The sequence below is a fragment of the Rhinolophus sinicus genome, linkage group LG10 (genome assembly GCF_036562045.2).
Source record: "Rhinolophus sinicus isolate RSC01 linkage group LG10, ASM3656204v1, whole genome shotgun sequence".
Taxonomy (NCBI): Eukaryota; Metazoa; Chordata; class Mammalia; order Chiroptera; family Rhinolophidae; genus Rhinolophus; species Rhinolophus sinicus.
Window position 1 is genome coordinate 71,666,932 of NC_133759.1, and position 19,433 is coordinate 71,686,364.

The 19,433-nt window shown below is 50.5% G+C and overlaps 2 protein-coding genes and 1 non-coding gene across 8 annotated transcripts; 2 read left to right on the forward strand and 1 right to left on the reverse strand.

Moving 5' to 3' along the window:
* Positions 1–215: 215 nt before the first annotated feature.
* On the forward strand, positions 216–3,943 carry NHP2 (NHP2 ribonucleoprotein). The gene is made up of 4 exons (XM_019711026.2): positions 216–449; positions 529–598; positions 2,844–2,949; positions 3,569–3,943. The coding sequence occupies exons 1-4, from the start codon at positions 290–292 to the stop codon at positions 3,692–3,694; spliced, it is 462 nt and encodes a 153-aa protein (XP_019566585.1). The 5' UTR covers positions 216–289; the 3' UTR covers positions 3,695–3,943.
* LOC141567369 (small nucleolar RNA SNORA30/SNORA37 family) lies at positions 2,396–2,524 on the forward strand. The gene has a single exon (XR_012489964.1). It is a non-coding gene; the product is annotated as a small nucleolar RNA SNORA30/SNORA37 family (small nucleolar RNA).
* Positions 3,414–18,840, reverse strand: RMND5B (required for meiotic nuclear division 5 homolog B). Of its 6 annotated transcripts, none has more exons than XM_074313381.1 (11): positions 18,087–18,411; positions 15,353–15,430; positions 13,292–13,442; positions 9,856–10,001; positions 9,587–9,727; positions 8,246–8,346; positions 7,885–8,051; positions 6,928–7,093; positions 5,648–5,750; positions 5,402–5,556; positions 3,414–5,315 (listed from the first exon to the last, which is right to left on the reverse strand). In XM_074313381.1, exons 2-11 carry the CDS (start codon positions 15,356–15,358, stop codon positions 5,252–5,254), a joined length of 1,200 nt encoding a protein of 399 aa, XP_074169482.1. In that variant the 5' UTR covers positions 15,359–15,430; positions 18,087–18,411; the 3' UTR covers positions 3,414–5,251. The 6 variants fall into 6 exon arrangements, with proteins under 6 accessions (XP_074169482.1, XP_074169481.1, XP_019566583.2 ...); XM_074313380.1 differs by having other exon boundaries at positions 15,730–18,411; XM_019711024.2 differs by lacking the exon at positions 15,353–15,430 and having other exon boundaries at positions 18,370–18,840.
* Between the last annotated feature and the right edge of the window lie 593 nt (positions 18,841–19,433).

The window sequence follows — 19,433 nt, forward strand, 5'->3', positions numbered from 1 at the left end:
CCTCCCCTGCATCCCGCCTCCCTCCAGGCCCCGCCTCCCTCCAGGCCCCGCCCCCGCCTCAGGTTCCCTCCCGGCCAGCGGATGACAGCCCGAGCCCCGCCCCTAATCCGCCCCTCCCTGCTCCTGGTTAAGGAGCTGAGCATGAACGATTGGTCTGAGTCCGAGCCCTCACTTCCTAATTGGTTGTGCTGTTTGACACGCCTCCCCAGAGCTGGTGACCGGGAAGTGATTTCTAAGACTCGGGCCTCGTGCATCGCTTACTGGGAAGTCGGTAGCCGCGACCGCTGCGATGACCAAAATAAAGCGAGATCCAGATGAGCAGGAGGCTCAGCCGGAGGCGTCCTCGGGGGAGCGTACTTACCACGAGCTGCTGGTGAATCTGAACCCCATAGCGCAGCCCCTGGCTTCTCGCCGCCTCACGCGGAAGCTCTACAAATGCATCAAGAAAGGTACGGCGGGCGGCGCGGTGGCGCGTGGGGGCGCGGGTGGCGGGCCGAGGCCCACGGACTGACTCTTCTGTCATTGCAGCCGTCAAGCAGAAGCAGATTCGGCGCGGGGTGAAGGAGGTTCAGAAATTTGTCAACAAAGGCGAGAAAGGGTAAGAACCCCCTCCCGCTGGATTTTGCATTTCCAAACGGTAATGAAGGTATCCTTACTATTTAGTAGGTGCTCGGTGAAAATCGGGGAAAGTGCTCTGACTCTTAGAAGATAATCAAGCAGTCAGTAAATTCTCTTCAACACAGCTAACCTATACATCACCTAACTTACCCAGCCCAAAGGGCCACCGCGGGGAAAGTGAATTCCAGGGAAGCGAATAGGATAAGCTAACTCTTCAGGTAGACCCGGCTTCATTCATTCAGCAACTGTTTATTGAGTTTCTACTCTTTCAGACACTATGACTTTAATCAAACAAAGTAAAAAGTTGTAATAGGTTAACTATGAAGAAAAAGTACAGGGTGCTTTTGTGAGAATGACTTCATTACCCTACATCTTTTCTGGCATTTATCAGAATCTGAAACTCATTTGTATTCTTATTCCATCTCCCAGTCAGGCCAGACAATAGGCTCTTTGAGAGAATAGGATAAAGCCTCTCCCTGCTGTATCCCAGAAGTGTCTGGTACCTTGTAGGTGCTCAGTAAATAAATATTGTTGGGGGGACTTGATGCTCAATGGAGTCTGACATAGGTGGGCGTAGCTGAGATCTGAATATATGGGATTAGTTCGGGGGGAAGGTTCTGCCAGAATAGGTCCCAGGGCAGGAAAGGGTAGGGGTGGACAGAGTGCCACCTTTTCATAGAGCTTTGTAAGCCATAAGTTTTTGTACTCAGAACTTCGGGGCAACAATGAGGGTTAAAGCCAGGGAGTGACATAATTATGTTTATACCTTAAGATTTTTCTGGCAACTTTGGAGAGAATCAAAGATGCAAGCGTATATAGGTAAATTGAGATAGGAGGCTACTGTAGTCTAGAGGAGGTGAAGGATGCTTTTGATTAGGTTGGGTATGGTGAAGATGGAGAGAACTAAAGTGGATGGATCTGAGAGGATTTTCAGACATGGAGTGAGGAGGATTCTAGCTGAACAGACAGAGGGCCCCCTCACTGAAACAGTGAACAGTGGAGGGGACGGGGTTTGTGTAGGAAGATCACAAGTTTGGTTTTAGGCAAGTTTTCAAGGTCCCTCTTAGACTTGTGACCCCTCTCCCCAGCAGAACTGTCAAATAGTCAGGTGGTTATATGGGCTGCAAGCTTAGAAGAGGGCCAGGATGAGAGAATAGATTTGGGTGTTGTCAGTACATAGATGGCACTTGATACCACAGCCACAGATGAGATCAGGAGAAGGTCCTGAGAGGGCAGCCAAGGACCAGGTGTGAGGAGCACCATGCTACTCAAAGAAGAGGAGCCTGCAGAGGAGGAGAGCCCACAAGGCAAAAGGCAAACTAGGAGAGTGTAGACCCAGTAGTTTGAACCAAGAGCTCTTTCCTGGTGTTTGTGGTGCTTGCATCTCACCCCTGGAGAACAGACTCTGCCTTCTGTCTTCAGGGCTCTGGAGGCCCTTGCCCCAGAGCCCTGACACCTTGCCAGCTAGAGCTGTAGCTGAGGAATCTGGCAAGCCCTGTCAATTTGGGGACTGAGTGCATGCTTCTTAGCCTGGCACTCAAGGCCTTTGTGTGTGGTCCCTGCCAATCTCTCTAGCCTCGTCCGCCCGTCTCCATCCTGGATTCCAGAGCCATCCCAGGCTGCCATCAGTCAGCCTCTGTGTATCTTGGTGCCATTCTGATTCTCTTTAAATGCTTTCTCTGCCCCCTGCACCCCCATCCCCACCCACAGGGCCGCCTGGCAGACACTCATCATCATTCAGCTTTCGGTTCAAGTGTGGCCTCCTGACTCCTTTCTTTTAGCACTTTCACAGGTCCTCTCCCAGGCAGTGGGGCCAGGATTTGGTAGCTGATGCTGAAAGAAAACCCTTGATTGCATACTTGCCCTGGGGCTGTGCCAGTGGCAGCTTTCACTTAATGGGACAGAGACTGTTCTGTGACATCTTATTCAACATTGTGCCTTTCTCTCTGTGGCTCTAACCTTAGGTCTTCTCCCTTTTCATCCTTTGCTATACAATAACAAAATAAAAAGAAAATAGAGATCATCTCTCCAGAGGAATGCAGTCACCAAATACAAATTTGCACGCACTTTCAGAGGTTGGGTGACCCACATTAATAACTGGGCTCCTTGAGGGCAGGGGCCATCTTACCCATGTCTGTACCCCCCCAAGGCCCAGTCCAGAGGTGGTACTTTCGACTGAAGAGGGAATGAGCAAGCTAGAAATGACAGTGTTTCTCCCGTTTCAGGATCATGGTTTTGGCAGGAGACACGTTGCCCGTTGAGGTATACTGCCATCTCCCAGTTATGTGTGAGGACCGGAATTTGCCCTACATCTATATCCCTTCAAAGACGGTAAGGAGCCCATGAGCCTGAACTTAATCACCACTGGAGGGGGCTGGGATAGGAGTTGCAGCAGCAGGCCACAGTGGGAAAGAGTAGAGGCTCTGGAGCTAAGACAGGCCTGGGCAGCTTCTTGGCTCTGCTGCTTCCTAGCTGGGGGACTGCAGTAAGTAACCTCTTTGCACTTACGTTTCTTTCTTGTAAAATGGGAATCCCCACTTCTGTGGCCTGGGAAAATGAAGCAAGGACATGCTTTGTCAGCTAAGATGCTGTGGCCATGCTAGTCCTGTTAGGTGGGTGCAGTGCTCAGAGGGGGTGTTCTGGGAACCTTACACATCAGGAGCCAGGTCTAGGGCACACGGACTGGGGGATGGCAGGAACCTGGAGAGCACAAGCCTTGCCGAAGGGGACAGCCCCTGCTGGGCTACAGCCTTTCACAGCTGCCACGTGGGAATGTAAGCCCAGTGTTGCTGAACCACTTGAAAGTTTGCTGAGTTTAATTGATGGCAACCAATTTGAAATGTTTTTCAATACAATGATGAACAAATAGCACACATCTGTGAGCCAGATTAGACTGGTGGCTCATGCGTTTGTGACTTCCTGGCAAAGAGCCCTTCTCTGTCCTTTGCAGGACCTGGGTGCAGCCGCAGGCTCCAAGCGCCCCACCTGCGTGATAATGGTCAAGCCGCACGAGGAGTACCAGGAGGCCTATGAGGAGTGCCTGCAGGAGGTACATGCCCTGCCCCAACCGATGTGAAGGACTTGAGCGGCACCCTGGGCACCTGCTCCGGAAGCTGCTGCTCTGGCGGCGAGCCGGCTGGCTACCCTCCTGCTGCCCACTCAGCATCTCCCCAGTCCCCTGAGCACATGTGTTTTCCCAGGAAGCTCCAACAGTCATTTTGTGAAGGCAAAGCCATCATCTTCTCCAGAGTGCTGTTTCCTGATGAGTGTCCTGGCATTCATTTCCAGGGACGAGGTGTGGGGGAAGTAAATGCTCACACGAAAATGTGATGAGTCTGTGGGTGTTCTTTCAAGCAGCAGCTGCTGGTGGAGCCAAGGAGTTGGTGGGCAGGAAAGAGTGAAGCAGCCTTTCTCACAGAGTATTCAGTGCCAGTGCCCAGCCACCAGGCTGGTGTTAGACTCAAGCTGAGAACGGACTATTTGCTGCCCACCCTGAGCTTTTACCTCCCACTTCCAGAGTAGGTGGGAGCTGCAGGATAAGGCAGCTGAGCCCAGACCCCACTGAGCAGAAGCCTGCAGCCCCTATGACACCCCAATTCCTCTTCTTCCCCCATGAGCCTTAAGTGCCACTGAGAAGCTTATAGGAGCAATGTACCCACCCACACAGGGCATTTTAAATAGGAATATGAAGCTACATTCAAAACCCCAGGCCGTCTCTTCTGCGTGGCATGATGGCCCTGACAACCAGACCCTCCACACATTTTAGACTGAAGGTACCCTCCTGCTCTCAAAGGCCCAGCATAGGACTCAGTACACACGGCAACCAGCCTTTAAGCACCCTGGAATAAACTGGAAAAAGCTTGGGCCTGAGGGTCAGATCTGCTTTAAACCCCAATCTCTCTCCTTTATAAGCTGTGAGCCCTGTTGGGCAAGTCATTTCATCTTCCCAACTGCCCTGCAATGATTTCTAATACGCAGGAAATGATATTTTATGTATGTATATATAAAAGCACCCTGCCCAGAGACTGACATCTCCCAGCTTTTTCGCCCAATCAGAGATGTAGGTTGGGTTCTTCCTGACTGGGTACTGGCTGCCATGTTCCCCCAACAGCAGCCGCCAAGCCATTACCTGTGTGCAGTGGACAGGTAGTAATTCTTTGTCAGTGAAGCTAAAGGCAGGCAAGGAAGAAGGCCTGTGAATGTACTTGCTCAAAGTTCTAAAACAATAGCATTCAGTTCTAACCCAGACTATTTACAGTGGGCGATGGATACATACAGTTGTGAGGCTGTACAGTGGGAGGAGTGGGCATGGCATTGCGTGGCAGTAGGAACTGGCTAAGGGAAGATGTCTGCTGCTGCCACCAAGTCCTCTGATCCTCCGTTGGCTGCTGCCAAGTCAGTGACAAATATAAATAGAGACAGCAGGAGTGCAGAGGCCAGCGTCTCACCCTCACAGCCAAGGAGCTGGCTGCCCGGTACAGGTTGGTTCATCAACCTCCTTGGCCCCTGCCCATGGTGGCACACAGCCAATGCTCTGCAAAGAACCACAATCCACTAAGGACAACCACCTCTGTGAGACAGCAAGGCTCATGGGTGAAAACCCCTGGAAAACAAAGTTCCTTCCAGGCTGGAGTCAGAATATGATGCGTTTCCCATCTGCTGGGTTCTGCTCCATGGGACAGTAGGGACACTTCAGCCTGCAAAGGGACAAGAAACAAGTACGTCTCAGGCACTGGCCAGCAGGAGAGCTAAGCCAAGCAGTAGCAGAGCACGGGGAACTTACTTTCCTCCATTAATGAGCTTGTTGAGTGCATCTCGGGAGATAACGTGGCCACAGATGAGCTTGATGGGAGGGTTGGAATCAGAGGTCTGCTGGCGGAGGATGGGGCAGGCGAACACCGAATGGTACCAGCACTTCATGCCTAGTTCGATCTCAATCTGGGGAGGGCAGCCGAGGGGTGAGTCCCACTTCCTGCTGTGGCTGTGCTCCTCTGCGCCTTCTGCCCACACCTCCCCCGCCAGGGCTCACCGGTAACTCGTCCTTATGACTCCAGACCCCTGTGCACTGTCTCTGCTCAATCACAGCTTTGATGTTCATCAGCACAGGCAGCGCCACACAACCGGAGGCAAAACTACAACAAAGAGCAGGGGCTGGAGTGTCCAGACCGTGAGCCCAGTAGACAGACAAAGGACCAGACACTGTCACGGGCACGGGACTCGGGATGAGGTTCCAAAGTGGCATATGGTCAAATGGGTCCTAGAAAATCTCTCATAAAGGTGGCTCATAAAGTGCCACATAGGTGGTTATGTGTGTCCAACTCTCATGCAGCCCAAAACGTGAGGACCTTGGGAAAGACAAAAGGAAGATCCGGGGCAGGTACTGCTCATCCGAACCATGGAAAAGGTCCTGGTGTGACGGGGGCAGTGATCAGTTGGAAAGGGCCCAGCCTGCCTGCCGACCCCACTCTGTTGTCATAATGCACCTCTATAACTGGTTATCAACTGGGCACTTAGAAATGGGGGGCAGGTTCAGATCTCAGCCAAGCAGGAGCAGAGCTACTTGGGGGGTAGGGAGCTGACTGGCTGGAGCCTTGTGCTAAATATCTACAATGCAAAGGGTGGCTGTCTCGGAGCAGACGGCGGTCCTGCTGGGAAATACTGTCCTGTAACGAGTCCACCACACTGGGTGGAGCATGACACTCACAACCAGCCTGAGTAAAATGCACCGGGACACGACCCACTATTGCGCAGCGTGTGGCCCTGGGATCATGTCCACATGCCCTTTGTTCCTGAGGCCCTAAGCAAGTGCATCACGCCTGGAGCCTCTGTTTCCTCATCTGTGAAGTAAGGATAATAGTACCTCTAACTCCTGGGTTGCTGGAGTCATGAGAAGGGTCTCACTGTGCAGGAGCCTCTGAGTGAAAGCTCGCGCGTGATACGTGTAACTCAGTCACTCAGGTCTCCCGGAGGGCAAGTACTGTTTAAGAGATGAGGCTGAGAAAAGGCTGGCTGTGGAGGGTCTGGTGAGAGCCCGGCGGTGAAGTACAGGTAAGACGGGACCTCATTCAGGAGACCTCACAGAATAGGAATCTTGCCCCTGCCACTAACCTCGTGGTGACCTCGGACCACACCTTTCCTTAATGTCAGTTTGTACAACTGTGGAAACAGGTCATTCCTATTTTGGAGAATGACTGAGCCAACTTAGGCCCGTGAAGGCTCTGAGCACCGTGCCTGGCACATGGCAGGGCCTCGGCAAACTGGATCCCTTGAAACCGTCCCCTTCATGCCGTCCCACAGGGCTGGCTGTACCTGATGCTGAGGGGCGACTCCACAGAAAGCCCCAGCAGGGAACAAGCATCGCGGGTAAAGGTGTCCTGGATCTCGGCCCAGTGGCTGCTGTCCAGGAGGTGGCAGTAGGGCGACTTCTCCAAGCCCAGGCGCAGGTACACCAGACTGCCCATCATCACCTGAATCTCTACAAGGCAACCAGGCACAGCTCAGGGGCGCAGGGGCCCAGGGGCCAGTTACTCCCTGGAGCTAGGGGTCCAGCCCTGGTGGCAAGATGGGGAGCAGGCTGAGCCCCGAGGCTCCCAGGCGCCTAACCTGGCCAAGCAGGGCCTTAAATACTTTTAGGCAAATTGTTTTTCCCTAAAATCCAGTGGGGCTGTGTATGGGGGATGAGGACGGGCACCGCCATGTGCGTTGCACAGGCGGGTCCCAGTTGTCTTCCCAGCCTTCCAACTGCATCAAGGAACGAGTCGTAGGTTGGCATTCACGGCCATTCTCCAACACTAGCTAATCTCCCTTTTTAAAAAGGTTTCAGGAGGCATCTAACTAAAATGTAATAACACTGCTTGGTTTTCATATTTATTTATCAATAAACTGAAATAATAAATATGAGAGAAGCTAAAGAAAAAAGTTATTAGCAGTAGGGTGGCTAGTAATGGAGAGATTGAGATTCGGAAATCCGGGTGTGAGGGCTCGGGAAGGAAGATGCAGAGGGTGCTGCGTGAGTCTGAAGGGGATGAGGGGGGTTCTGGCGAGGGGGCCAGTGCCAAGGTACAGCAGCGGTGTCGGGGATCTGGGGTGGTCTGAGATAAAACTAGCAGGGTGTGGCAGAGGCAGAGAAGGAAGCACCTTCAGTCTGGCATTCACCTTGGAGACAAGGAGGGAATGATCAGAGGTCTCGGCGGGGGGCAGCACCCCAGGAGCATGCTGATACTGCCAGCGCCCAGCAGCGCCCACCCTAGCACCCTGGCCACTTACCCCGCTGGTGCAGCCGTGCATAGGGCTGGAAGTGCCGAGCGTAGCTGAGGGCCTCCAGCTGCCTCTTGGGGCCGCCGGCCAGGAGGTGGATGAAGTGCAGTCGGTGCAGCTTAAACTCCAGGGAGCTGTTGAGCTCGAGCAGGCGCTGCCTGTGGGAGACAGCCCACCTGGGAAGAAAGGGGCCAGTGAGTCCAGAGCTGGTGGGGCAAGAGAAGGGGCCCGGTGGAGCCGGGACTGAGAGGTGGGCTGCAGGGGCCTATGTGAGGCCACAAGACAGGTTGGAGGCACATCAGGCTTGCTGCATGAGAGGAAGACCACAGACAAGCCCTGTCCCCTGCTGGCCCACCCCAGGGCCACTTACTCCAACGCCGGCCCCAGGTCTTGTTCGTGCAGAGCTTCCAAGATTCGATTCAACTCCAGGAAAGGCTGTTTGAAATCCCAGTCCACATTCAGCGTTGATTCCTGTGGGCAGAGCATGACCCCACGACTGAAGGACAGTGTTTCCAAAACTGTCTATTCTAATGTAGTAAAACCTCACCTGCCAGATAGGCTGGAGAGAGCCAGGGTCTGCGTGCGGTGCTGTGGTCTGCTGCCAGCCAGCCGCCTGGCCCCTCATGCCCATTTCCATTCGGGGAGGCTGACTACCACATGCTGGCCTTCCACAGGGCCGACCACAACCTCACCCAGGTCCTAGACAGTCCTTAGGGTCTGCGTTGAGCAACACAGGGAGAATTTATTTTTCTTCCATCCTCTTTATTCCTTTAAGATAAAGGATCCTTTACCTTTACTGCCAGTGTGTCTTTAACTCCTCACAGTGCTACTCTGTCATTTTCCTAATCTCCTTTTAAGAAACAGATATCAGGTTTCGACTCAGAACCCTGGCTGATAACCACCCCTCGCTAGAAATTAATGACTTCACTTGTCACAGTGCACAAGGTGAGACAATTAAGTTCGCGAACTCATCCTAGAAAAAGTGCTACATACCTCACTGCTGAATATCACTACGATCACCTTCGAAGTACTTCACTTGGGAAGCTATGCACCGACGCCAGCGCCTAGTCCATCCTTCAAAGTAATTTTGGAACTCTTTCTGGAATGGCCATCAGAGTTGTCTTCATGTTACCCTTGATGTCCTGAATGTCATCAAAATGTCTTCCTTCAATATTTCCTTTATTTTCAGGTAAAGAAAGAAGTCATTGGGGGCCAGATCAGGTGAGTAGGGAGGTTATTTGTTTACTGGCTAAAAGCTCCCTCACAGACAGTGCTGTGTGAGCTGGTGCATTGTCATGATGCAAGAGCCAGGAATTATTGGCGAAAAGATCAGGTCGTCTTAACTTTTTCACACAGCCTTTTCAGCACTTCCAAATAGTAAACTTGGTTAACTATCTATCCAGTTGGTACAAATTCATAATGAATAATCTCTCTGATATCAAAAAAGATTGTAAACTTGGTTAACTATCTATCCAGTTGGTACAAATTCATAATGAATAATCTCTCTGATATCAAAAAAGATTGCAACAAGTTCGCGAACTTAATTGTCAGACCTTGTATATTTGTAGAGCCACCTTCTACTTATGGCGGGGGGCTGGTTTCCTTTCTAAAATAAATTCAGTTCAAGAACAACAGGACTCTAACATAAGAAAAATTAATAAGCAGAAAGCAGAGCAGGTGGGTCCCAGCAGCGCCCCGCCGGGGCCGTTACCTGGCACAGCTCCTCGGCCACGCCAAGCATGCCGCGCTGGTACAGGTGCTCCACGATGGCCATCTGCAGGGTCTGCTGCTGCTTCTCCCGCGAGTCCCACACCGCGTTGGAGACTACACCACAAATCTCAGAATCAAAGTTCTGATAAAGACGAGAGACAGGGCCCTGTGACTCAGTACGCTCACTCCCCACGCCTGCTTTCCTGATGAGCCACGGTCCACACCAGCTCCAGGCAGCCCCGCCCCCAGTCCGGGCAGCCACATGCTCACCCTGTCAATGGCTTTGCCCACTCGGGAGACACTGCTGTGAATGTCCTTGTGGTCGGAAGCCAGTTTCTGCACGGTGTCTTTGATCTTCCAGCAGCACTGGGACATCACCAGGGAGAGGGTGGCTGAGAGAGGGGTCCCCTGGAGGGCTGCAGAGAAATACTGGCAGTGAGCCAGAACCCGGAAGCAGATGTTGTGGCCCTGGGCTCTGGGCTCTGGAGTGAACAGAAGCCCTGGAAGAAAGATACATTCTGCCACATTGTTAAACAAAGCCTGGACCGGAGCTGTGGGAACAGGAACACATGACCACCTACCACCTCCAGGCAGTGTTCTGAGAATGAAAGCAGTGTAGACACAGGGATCACCTGGGCACCTGGATACAGCTAGACCTAAACATTTCAGTTACCTGAGTCCAGAAATCCAGCCCCCCTCCTTTGTTTGTTTAAGCTGGTCTGAGCTGGGTTTCTGTCACTTGTAAGTGAAGGAGTCCTGACAAATACAAACAGGAGTTGGTGGGTGGGCCCCCCACCTACCCTAGGGAGACGGGGCAGAACTGCGCTCCACTCCTGGCATTAGCACTGCCCTCCCGAACCCCAGCTCGCCACTCATTTCTCACATTCTGCTGTCCCACCTCCATTACAGAGGGCCACACTGCACATTCCCTGGCCACATCCCCTTTTAGGACAAAGCAACACTCGGGAAACCAAAGCCTTTAACCTGGAATCCCCCAATCTCCACTGCCCAGGGACCCCACTGACAGCGTTAGCCCCGTCCGAGGAGACACAATCTCCCTGTAAACACACTGCAGCCATAACCGCCTGTTAACCAGGAGCACAGCCCGTGTGAAATAAGGTTCACGAAGACCAGCAAGAGAAAACTGTTTCTTCCACACAGTTAACGGATGTCACCAAAAGCAAGGAACCCCGGGTTTGTATTACAGCATGGCACAATCATATAACGGTACAAGAATGAGGCAGAATTTCCAACCCACCCACCCGCCCCCGGTTCAAGTCATTGTTCTCAGTCTAGTTGTGTTGCATGCAGCTCCCTGGCCCATGTTGGTATTGAGCCTTGCACTCCACCTGGCCACAGTCAATCACTGGCTCTCCCGACCACTGCTCATGGCACCCACTGCTCATGGCACCCACTGCTCATGGCATGGCAGCCCACCTCCAGGTCAAGCCATTGTTCACAATCTTAGCTGTAGAGGGCGCAGTTCACTGGTCTATGTGGGAATGGAACCAGCAACCTGAGGGTTTGGAGCAGTGCTCCAACCACCTGAGCCACCGGGCTGCTGGGCCACCCCAGAATTCTAGGTACTAACACAGAAGACTCTCCATGATAGACTGTGTAGGGAAAATGCAAGGTGCAGGAAAGTATGTGCTCCCCTGTATGTGATAAAAAGGAGGAGGAATAGACACTTATATAGACACTCATTTATATGACACCTACGTGTGAACACAGATGCTGCCCAGAAGGGCACCTGAGAAACCAGGGACAGGGGTGACTTTTGGGGAGAGGCCCATAGGAACTAGGAATCAGGAGGAAAGGGAGCCTTACTTTTCACTGTAAGCCTTTTTGACCTTGAAGTCTTTTCCATGTCCATGCATTCTTAAAAAAAATAAAAATAAAAAGGAAACAAACTCTACTTTGTAGATTTGTTTTTCTCAGGAGTACTAGGTGTAGCAATTCTGAAAATACTTTCTACGTATTGTAGAAATTACGCAGATGAGAAATGTACGGATGATGTTGGCAGTCAGGCTCCTCACTGCTGGAGAAGAGAGATACAACTATGGATGGGGGAAGGCTAGGAAGAACCCGGTGATACTGGATTGGAATTGGACGTATCAGTGTAAATGCATGGTCTGTGATATATAGAGAAGGAAGGAAGGAAGGAAGGAAGGGAGGGAGGGAGGGAGGGAGGGAGGGAGGGAGGGAAGGAGAGAGGGAGAGAGAGAAAGAAAGCGAGCCTAAAAACAACAACACTCCATTAACAACCAGATGATGGTTTCCAAATACCATTCCCCACCATGACTACCTGCAGAAATTACTGATTCCAGTGAATATCTTATTGTGCCAGAAAATAAGGAAGTGCTTTAAAATAATAATAATAATAAAAAGATAGGCTACATCAAAAGGACACAGGCAAGAGAAAGAATGGTGCTGAGACAACTGAATGTCCACATGCAAAAGAATGATGTTGAACTTCATACCATATACAAAAATTAACTCAAAATGGATCAAAGACCAAGTATAAGAGCCCAAACTACAAAACTCTTAGACAAAACAGGTGTAAATCTTCATGGCCATGGATTAGGCAATGGTCTCTTAGACATGACAACAAAAGCATAAGAAACCAAAGAAAAATAAATAGGACTTTGTCAATATTAACAACTTTTGTGCTTCAGAGGACACTACCAAGAAAGTGAAAAGAATATACCAACAAATCTTTATCTAGTAAGGATCTAGTATCCAGAATGTACAAAGAATTCTTACAACTCAACAATATAAAAAATGGGTAAAAGACTTAAATAGACATTTCGCCAACAAAGTTATATAAATGGCCTACAAGCACAGGCAAAGATGCTCAATGTCATTGGTCATTGGAAAAACACAAAGCGAAACCCCAATAAGCTATCACCTCATACCATTAGGATGGCTAGAACCAAACAGGCAAGTGAGGATGTGGAAACTGGAACCCTCCTCCTACATTGCTGGTGGGCATGTGAAATGTTGCAGCTGCTTTTGCAAAATAGTTTGCCAGTTCCTCAAAAAGTTAAAGAGAGAGCTATCACGTGACCCAGCACAGAGACAAGAACAAAATACTGATTCAGGCTATGATGAGGATGACCCCTGAAAACATCGTGTTAAGTAAAAGAATTCAAACACCACATATTGTACGATTCCGTTTATATGAAGTGTCCAGAGGAGGTAAATCCACAGAGAGAAAGTAGAGTAGTGGTTGCCAGGGGCTGGAGGGGAGGGAGGAATGGAATGACCATTTCTTTTTGGAGTGATAAAAATGTTCTGAAATTAAAACTGTGTAAATACACTCAGAACCACTGAAATGTACACTTTAAGAGAGTGTTTTTAATGTGAATCATAGCTCAATTTAAAAAAAAATGAGAAACTATGTATGAAATTCTTACAAACTTTCTCATGGAAAAAAAAAAGACGTAAGAATCAGGGGTTATATCTCTGGTCAAATCTTAGACAATTTGAGCACCGAAATACGTAACAGTAATGGATTACAACCCACTGAATAAAATAAGAATCTATGAGTGTGACTTGATAACAAACACATAAGGAGAGCTTCTTCCTTATAGCTGAATGCTACGTAATAAATGCATAAGGAATAATAGAGATGCCACCAAGTAGCCTCAGGGTTTCCTAGGCCCACAGCGAGGCAGGAGTGGGGCTCTTGTGGGGGGACACCCACCTGCACTGGCCAGCTCGGCCCGCAATTGGCCCACGTGGTGCAGCAGCTCCTCCAGGCTCTGCTCGCAGTGCTGCCCGTAGGTCAGGAACTTCTGTAAGACCTTGTCCACCTCTCTCTCCACGCTCGCACACGGCTCCATGGTGGCCTCTGTCTGGGGGCAGGAGGAGGGTCCACTGCATCAGGCCCCAGCTGGGCCAGGAAACAAGGTGGAGAGAGCTCCTGGACCCCCTGACCACACCCATACCATCAGTGCTCAGAAATTCCCAGCTTCACATATCTGTCCGCAGCTCCATTACCACAGCCGGGGTGCCCGGTGGAGGGGTAAGCAGGCGGGAGGACAGGGATTTTGAATCATGGTGAGAAAATTACTCGGTTTTCAACTTTTTTCCTTCTATAATACTCGTTCACCTCCTTTTAGTCAGAAGAGAGGGCAGGCCTCACAGAGCCCTCAGCATGAAACATTAACTAGAAATCCATACATACACTGCCTATTTTCATATTTCATGTATTTTCATATATTCAGCGTAGCCACCTTTTCAGTTAGTGGATTTGGTTTTCCATGTACTCTAGTGATAGAAGCCATGAAGGCAGTCCTTGAGAGGCTGCTATTTGCAAACAGCCTAAGGACAACTGCCAACCGCATTGTCCCAATGGGCCTTGCCCACTATCTCAGCTTCAATCTCCCCTGCTGCTCGCCTACGGACAGGTAGCTGTGTCTAGGCAGCTGGAACCCTTCCTTCCTCAAAGCTCTGGGCCCTGGTTCATCCTCTCCCCAGGATGTCCTCCATTACCCCTCACCTCCAGACCACTTGAGAAGCTGGCTCATCCTTCCCAAGGCAGCTCAGAGGTCACCTCCTCCAGCAGCTAGCTGTCTCTCTCCTGCCCCCACCTGGCTCCCTCCATCTCACACGGCCCCTCCTATTTCAGTTTTTTTTTTTGTATGGTTTTTTAACTGTGGTAAAATATACATACAATTTACTGTCTTCACCATTTTCAAGTGTCACTGAGTACACTCACAATGTTGTGTGACCGTCACCACCACCCATCTCAGAACTTGGTCATCTCCCCAAAAAAGCTGTGTCCCATCAAACACATCGTATTGGATGAAACAAAACTGTCGCTTCATGTCTACACTGTCATCAGGCAGGTTTGGGAGGTCAGCTTTGTACCTGCCTGGTGTCTGGTGTGACCCAAATAGCCCATGATGTTTTTCTATTCAACCCGTACCAGGAAAGCTATGTGGCTCTCACTTGATGCGGACCTCATTCAGCTGTCCTATTTCAGTTTCATCATCTGTTTGAGGGCTGCCTCCCCACAGGCTAGAGCATCTCTTCTAATACAACCTTCCCTCCTCATCATACCACTGAAAGAAAGCTGACTTTTCTCACCCCACCTTTCCTACCACTGAGGCCCCCTTCTTACATCCCTCCCCTCTGAGCCACTGCTCCCCTCCGTTTCAGAGCAGCCTTTGACACTGAACACACGGAATATCCTCAAATGGTTGGTAACAGAGTTCCCTCCCTATCCTCCCAACCGTCGGACTAGAAATGAAACGGCTCTGAAACGTTCAAACCTGGCAAGTTGTCCATTCTCTCAAACAAGGTCCAGCAACATGACAAGGAGGACCCAAGGTGACCATTAGGATTCTCCAGTTTCACCAGACTCAGCCCACTTCCACCAGCCCCGTCAGTTGTGGCCTCATCATCTCAGCCCAGCAAGGGGACAAGTGACAGGAAAATGGCAGCCAGAGCCTTGTGATGTATTTATGCCATCTCTCCTTACGGCTGATGCTATCACACTAGTTTGTAATCATGGTGTCTGGAAAACGTGCCCCCTCGGCAGGCAAGACCTCAGAGATATTGCATGTTCATTCCAGACCACCACAGTGAAGTGAGTATCGCAACAAAGCGAGTCACATGGACTTTCTGGTTTCCCAGTGCATATAAGTTATGTTCACACTATACCATAGTCTGTTCAGTGTGCAATAGTATTATGTATGTTTAAAAAACAATGTACACACCTTAATTTAAAAAAATACTTTATTGCTAAAAAAAAGCTAACCGTCATCTGAGCCTTCAGGGCGTTGTAATCTTTTTGCTGGTGGAAGGTTTTGCCTCAATGTTGATGAAAACGCAATATCTGGAAATGCAATAAAGTGAAGCGCAATAAACGAGGTGTGCCTGTACCCTGTTACTGGGTATGAGTCATGATGAGCAATCCTAAAGGGACTCCTAGTGCCTGAAATAATATTAAAATAATAATTATTATTGCTATTAATAGTTAACATCTCGTAGAGGCTTATTATGTGCCAGACACTGTTCTAACGACTTTGCATGTATTAACTAATTAATTCTTACAAAAACACTATGAGGTAGGTACAATTATTAGACTCACTTTACAGATGAGAAAATGAGACACACAGAGATTAAATAAGTTACCCAAGGTCACGCAGCTGGGAAGTGGAGGACCTGGGAACTGAAGCCGGGCAGTCTGGTTCCAGAGCCTTCTCTGAAGCATGATGCATCACTGCACTCTGGACCAGCTTACCAGGCCACCATCTCACCAGGAAAAGGAAGCAGCCAGTATGAGTGGTTGGAATGAGCACACAGCAACGATGATGACAGGAAGCAGGAAAATTAACCGCAGAGCCTATGAGATGAGCAAAACGATGGCAACACAAAAGACTGTTTGCCAAGAGTGTCTGGGAGCCAGAATCACAATTCACCAAAAATAAATACAGCTCAAGAAAGGTCAGGACCTCACCAAGGTCAGTCTGGTCCTGTCAGACACCAACTGATACGAGGATTACCAAAGGGAAGCCCAAGTCAGCATCTTGAAATTGTATCAAAAAGCTGAGGAAGGAGATGGGTATAAAGATTTTCATCCCAGCGCTGTGTGTTGTGACAGGGAGTGGGAGACTGTGTAGGGGCCTCATCACCAAGGGAACTGATAAGCCAAGGAAGTGAAATGTGGGGGACGCATCTAGAAACCGCATTCCAGATATACCCACAGCAACACTAATAAGATCCCAAATCGTGGTACTGAAGGATAAAAAAAGAAACGGAATTAACTCTAGGCAGAATATATTTATGTAAATTAAAAATATATGCATACAAACCAAGGAAACGTGCAAATAAAAGGACATACACCAAACACATCAGAGTGGTGATAACACATAGGGGGAAAAGGGAGGAATGGGGATAAAAGGGAATACGTAAATAAATACAAAGGAGAAAAAGGTCCTGCATAGACCAATTAAATAAATATACAATGAACTGAGAAAACTCAAGAATAACTTAAAAATAAAATAAATGAGGTGGGAAAACAGAACTGCTTGCAGGTATCCCATCCAAAAAGCCCAGGAGGCTAATCCAGCCTGTCCAGGGTGAGCCACTCCACCTGAATCACAGTCGGTAATCTTCACCAGACACAAGGATGGATGAGTTTGTGTTTGTCTTTGACAAATTAATCCAATGGAATTTCATGTCCATTGTCCCCAGCCCTCCTCCGCAGGGTCTCACACGTACTAGGGTGCTCCCTCCAAAGGAACACATCAGATCCTGTCACCCCTTTACTCAATACTTCCATGGCGTGACATTCAAGCCCTGTCATTATACATTCACTTCCTTTGTACAAGCTGATCCTGTGTCCAGAGTACCCTCCACACTTGTCTTCCCAGGAACACATGATCAGCTCCCCACAAAGCCCTGTGAAATCTCCCTGCCCCCCTCTCTGTGGAGGACGCCCATACAGCAACACTGTGGCACAGTAACTGTCTGTTCACACGTCTGTATCCCCCTTTAGACTGTGAGCTAGCAGCTCAGGTCTGGAGTCCATCTCTCTCGTCCTCTCTCTCCCCTCAGTGCCCAGCCCAGGGCTTGGTATACAGTGGGTGCTCAGGGAGCATTTGTTGATTAAACGGTGCATCCACCTCCTAACCTTTGGGCTAGGGAGACTGAGCTCAAACCTGCAGTGGTGGGCAGGAAGAGACATAAGTAAAAATACCCCCCCAAGGGGAGTTTTGTCTCCCGTCTTCCTCATCCTCAAATAGGAGAACCCCTTCTGGAGCAATGGGGGGAAAGGGAAGTTTGTGCAAATCTCAGAAAGGTCCCCTGACAAAGGCCTGACACCGAATTGGACAGCTTCCATTGACTCAACTCATACTTTTGTACCCCCCCCCACCTCTATCTATTCTCTGCCTACAAACCACTCCTCTGATTAAAACCGGATAAATTCCCAGTGTAATAAGATCCATCCTCCTTTTTATGGCCTTTAACATTCTATATGAGTCGACCCCGGACCTCATCTCATACCACTCTCTCTCTCACTCACCATACTCCACCCACACTAACTAGCCTGTCTGTTCCTTGACTTCATCCACTTTATTTCTGCCTCAGGGCCTTTGCACTGGCTGTTCCCTCTTCCTGGAACACTCTTCCCCCAATCTTCCTATGGTTGGCTCCTTATTAGGGTCTCAATGCAAACTTCATCTTTTCAGAGAAGCTCTCCTAGACCACCATATCTCATGCTGACCCCTGTGGCCCACCCCCACACCAGTTACTCTATTGTAACTGTTGTCCATTTTCTTCACTGTACATCCCTATTTGAAGTTTCAATCTTCCTTTTGTCATTAACCAAAACTGGAGAGAAGAAGCAGCCACCATTTTCCCTGGACTGCAGCCCCTACTGTGAGTTTTACCTACATTAACGCAATGACCGTTAAAACCCCTACTCGTCCTTCAAAAGACCCTGCTCGAATGCCCTGCCTGGCCCCCTCTCGTCTGCACCGGGTTACCTCCGACCCGGCCAAGTCACACTATGATGGGACGTCTGAGTTCCGGCGACCCCCAGGCACAGTCGGCTCCTCGAAGGTCCTACGAATCTGTGGGATTCCAGCTCCCGGCCCGGGGCAGACGACTGCGGAGAAAACCAGTCCAAGGGCAGACTGGTGCGGAGGCTTAGTCGGGAGACTTCGGGAATGGCCCGAGGCCTGGCAGCCGGGCGGAGCTGCAGCCCACTGCCCTAATAGCCGCCCCGGCGCTTCCGCACCTCCTGGCCCGGAAGCCCAGGGTTCTCACCTGGGCCGCAGCTCCAGCCCTGGCTTCCGGCGCAGCTGTCCTAGGAACCGGAAGCCGCCGGTGTTGCTCCGCGAATTCGGACTCGCCCACTCGAGGTTTCGCGGAGGGGTGGCTGTCCCTCGAGCCCGCGACTTTCCGCCTGGCCGCCCGAGCCTCCCTCCCTCTCCCGCGCGCCCAGAGTGGAGTCGCCCGCAGAAGCGGCGCTTGCCGCATTCGGGGTGCACGCCCGGGGCCTCGGCTCGCGCTGCGATTCTCCCCGTCTGCGGGAAAGAATCGGACTGACCCGCAGACGGTGCCGGTGCGTGGGGCGGGCGGGCCAGAGACCTCTACCCGCCCCGCACGTCTCTGTTCTAGCGCGTGGCTCCGGGCTCAGAAGCCCTAAACCAGAAATAACTCTCCCAACCCTGTTCCCCGCACTCTGCCCTTATTCAAAGTAAAGACTACCAAGCGGCACAACGCATGTCAAGGTCCGACAGTTAGGCTCTCCCGCGATGGCTTCTTGATGCTCTTTTTGAAACATCAAATGATGTTTAAAAGCTGTTGTTTTTTGCCCCTGCCCCTAAACCGGTACTTAATATACCTAGAGGGCATTCAACCGGAGGATTAAACTACGGGGGGCGGGGACCAGCCCCTTGCCGTCCTCCATTAGTCGCCCTCCTTGGAGGGTGTAGGGCAGTTGCACAACTGCCCTAAAGAGGAAGAGTGAGGGTTAGGAAGCAGAGGCGGTGACCCCAAACCTAGGCCAGGACTGAATTCACGCTCCTCCCAGGTCCGCTTGCTCCGGAGGGGAGGGGCAGAGAAGCCCCGCACCCCTCCACAGGCTTAAGGAATTGAACTGGAAACAGCCCAAGAGAAAAAGTTCGGCCTCCGTTTCCCTGACTTCCTCTTCCCTTTCTTGGCCAGTCTCATTCCCGGGCACCCTCCCCTTCAACCCTCCACCTCTGCCCCACCCCCCAAACACCCTTGCACAGTCATGTTTTGTTTTCTGTATAGCACTTGCACAACCCAGTTGTTGGGTGTTTTTTTTAAATAGCATTTGGTTTGAAATTACCTTGTGTGTTTAT

Bases quoted from the DNA above. Each gene is read 5' to 3' on its own strand.
- NHP2 (XM_019711026.2), top strand. From the start codon at position 290: ATGACCAAAATAAAGCGAGATCCAGATGAGCAGGAGGCTCAGCCGGAG. The intron at 450-528 runs GTACGGCGGGCG...CTGTCATTGCAG, and splicing joins CTACAAATGCATCAAGAAAG to CCGTCAAGCAGAAGCAGATT. The intron at 599-2,843 runs GTAAGAACCCCC...CTCCCGTTTCAG, and splicing joins GTCAACAAAGGCGAGAAAGG to GATCATGGTTTTGGCAGGAG.
- RMND5B (XM_019711024.2), bottom strand. From the start codon at position 18,582: ATGCGGCAAGCGCCGCTTCTGCGGGCGACTCCACTCTGGGCGCGCGGG. The intron at 8,052-8,245 runs GTAAGTGGCCCT...CTTTCTTCCCAG, and splicing joins GACCTGGGGCCGGCGTTGGA to GTGGGCTGTCTCCCACAGGC. The intron at 5,751-6,927 runs GTACAGCCAGCC...TCTTTGTTGTAG, and splicing joins GAGTCGCCCCTCAGCATCAG to TTTTGCCTCCGGTTGTGTGG.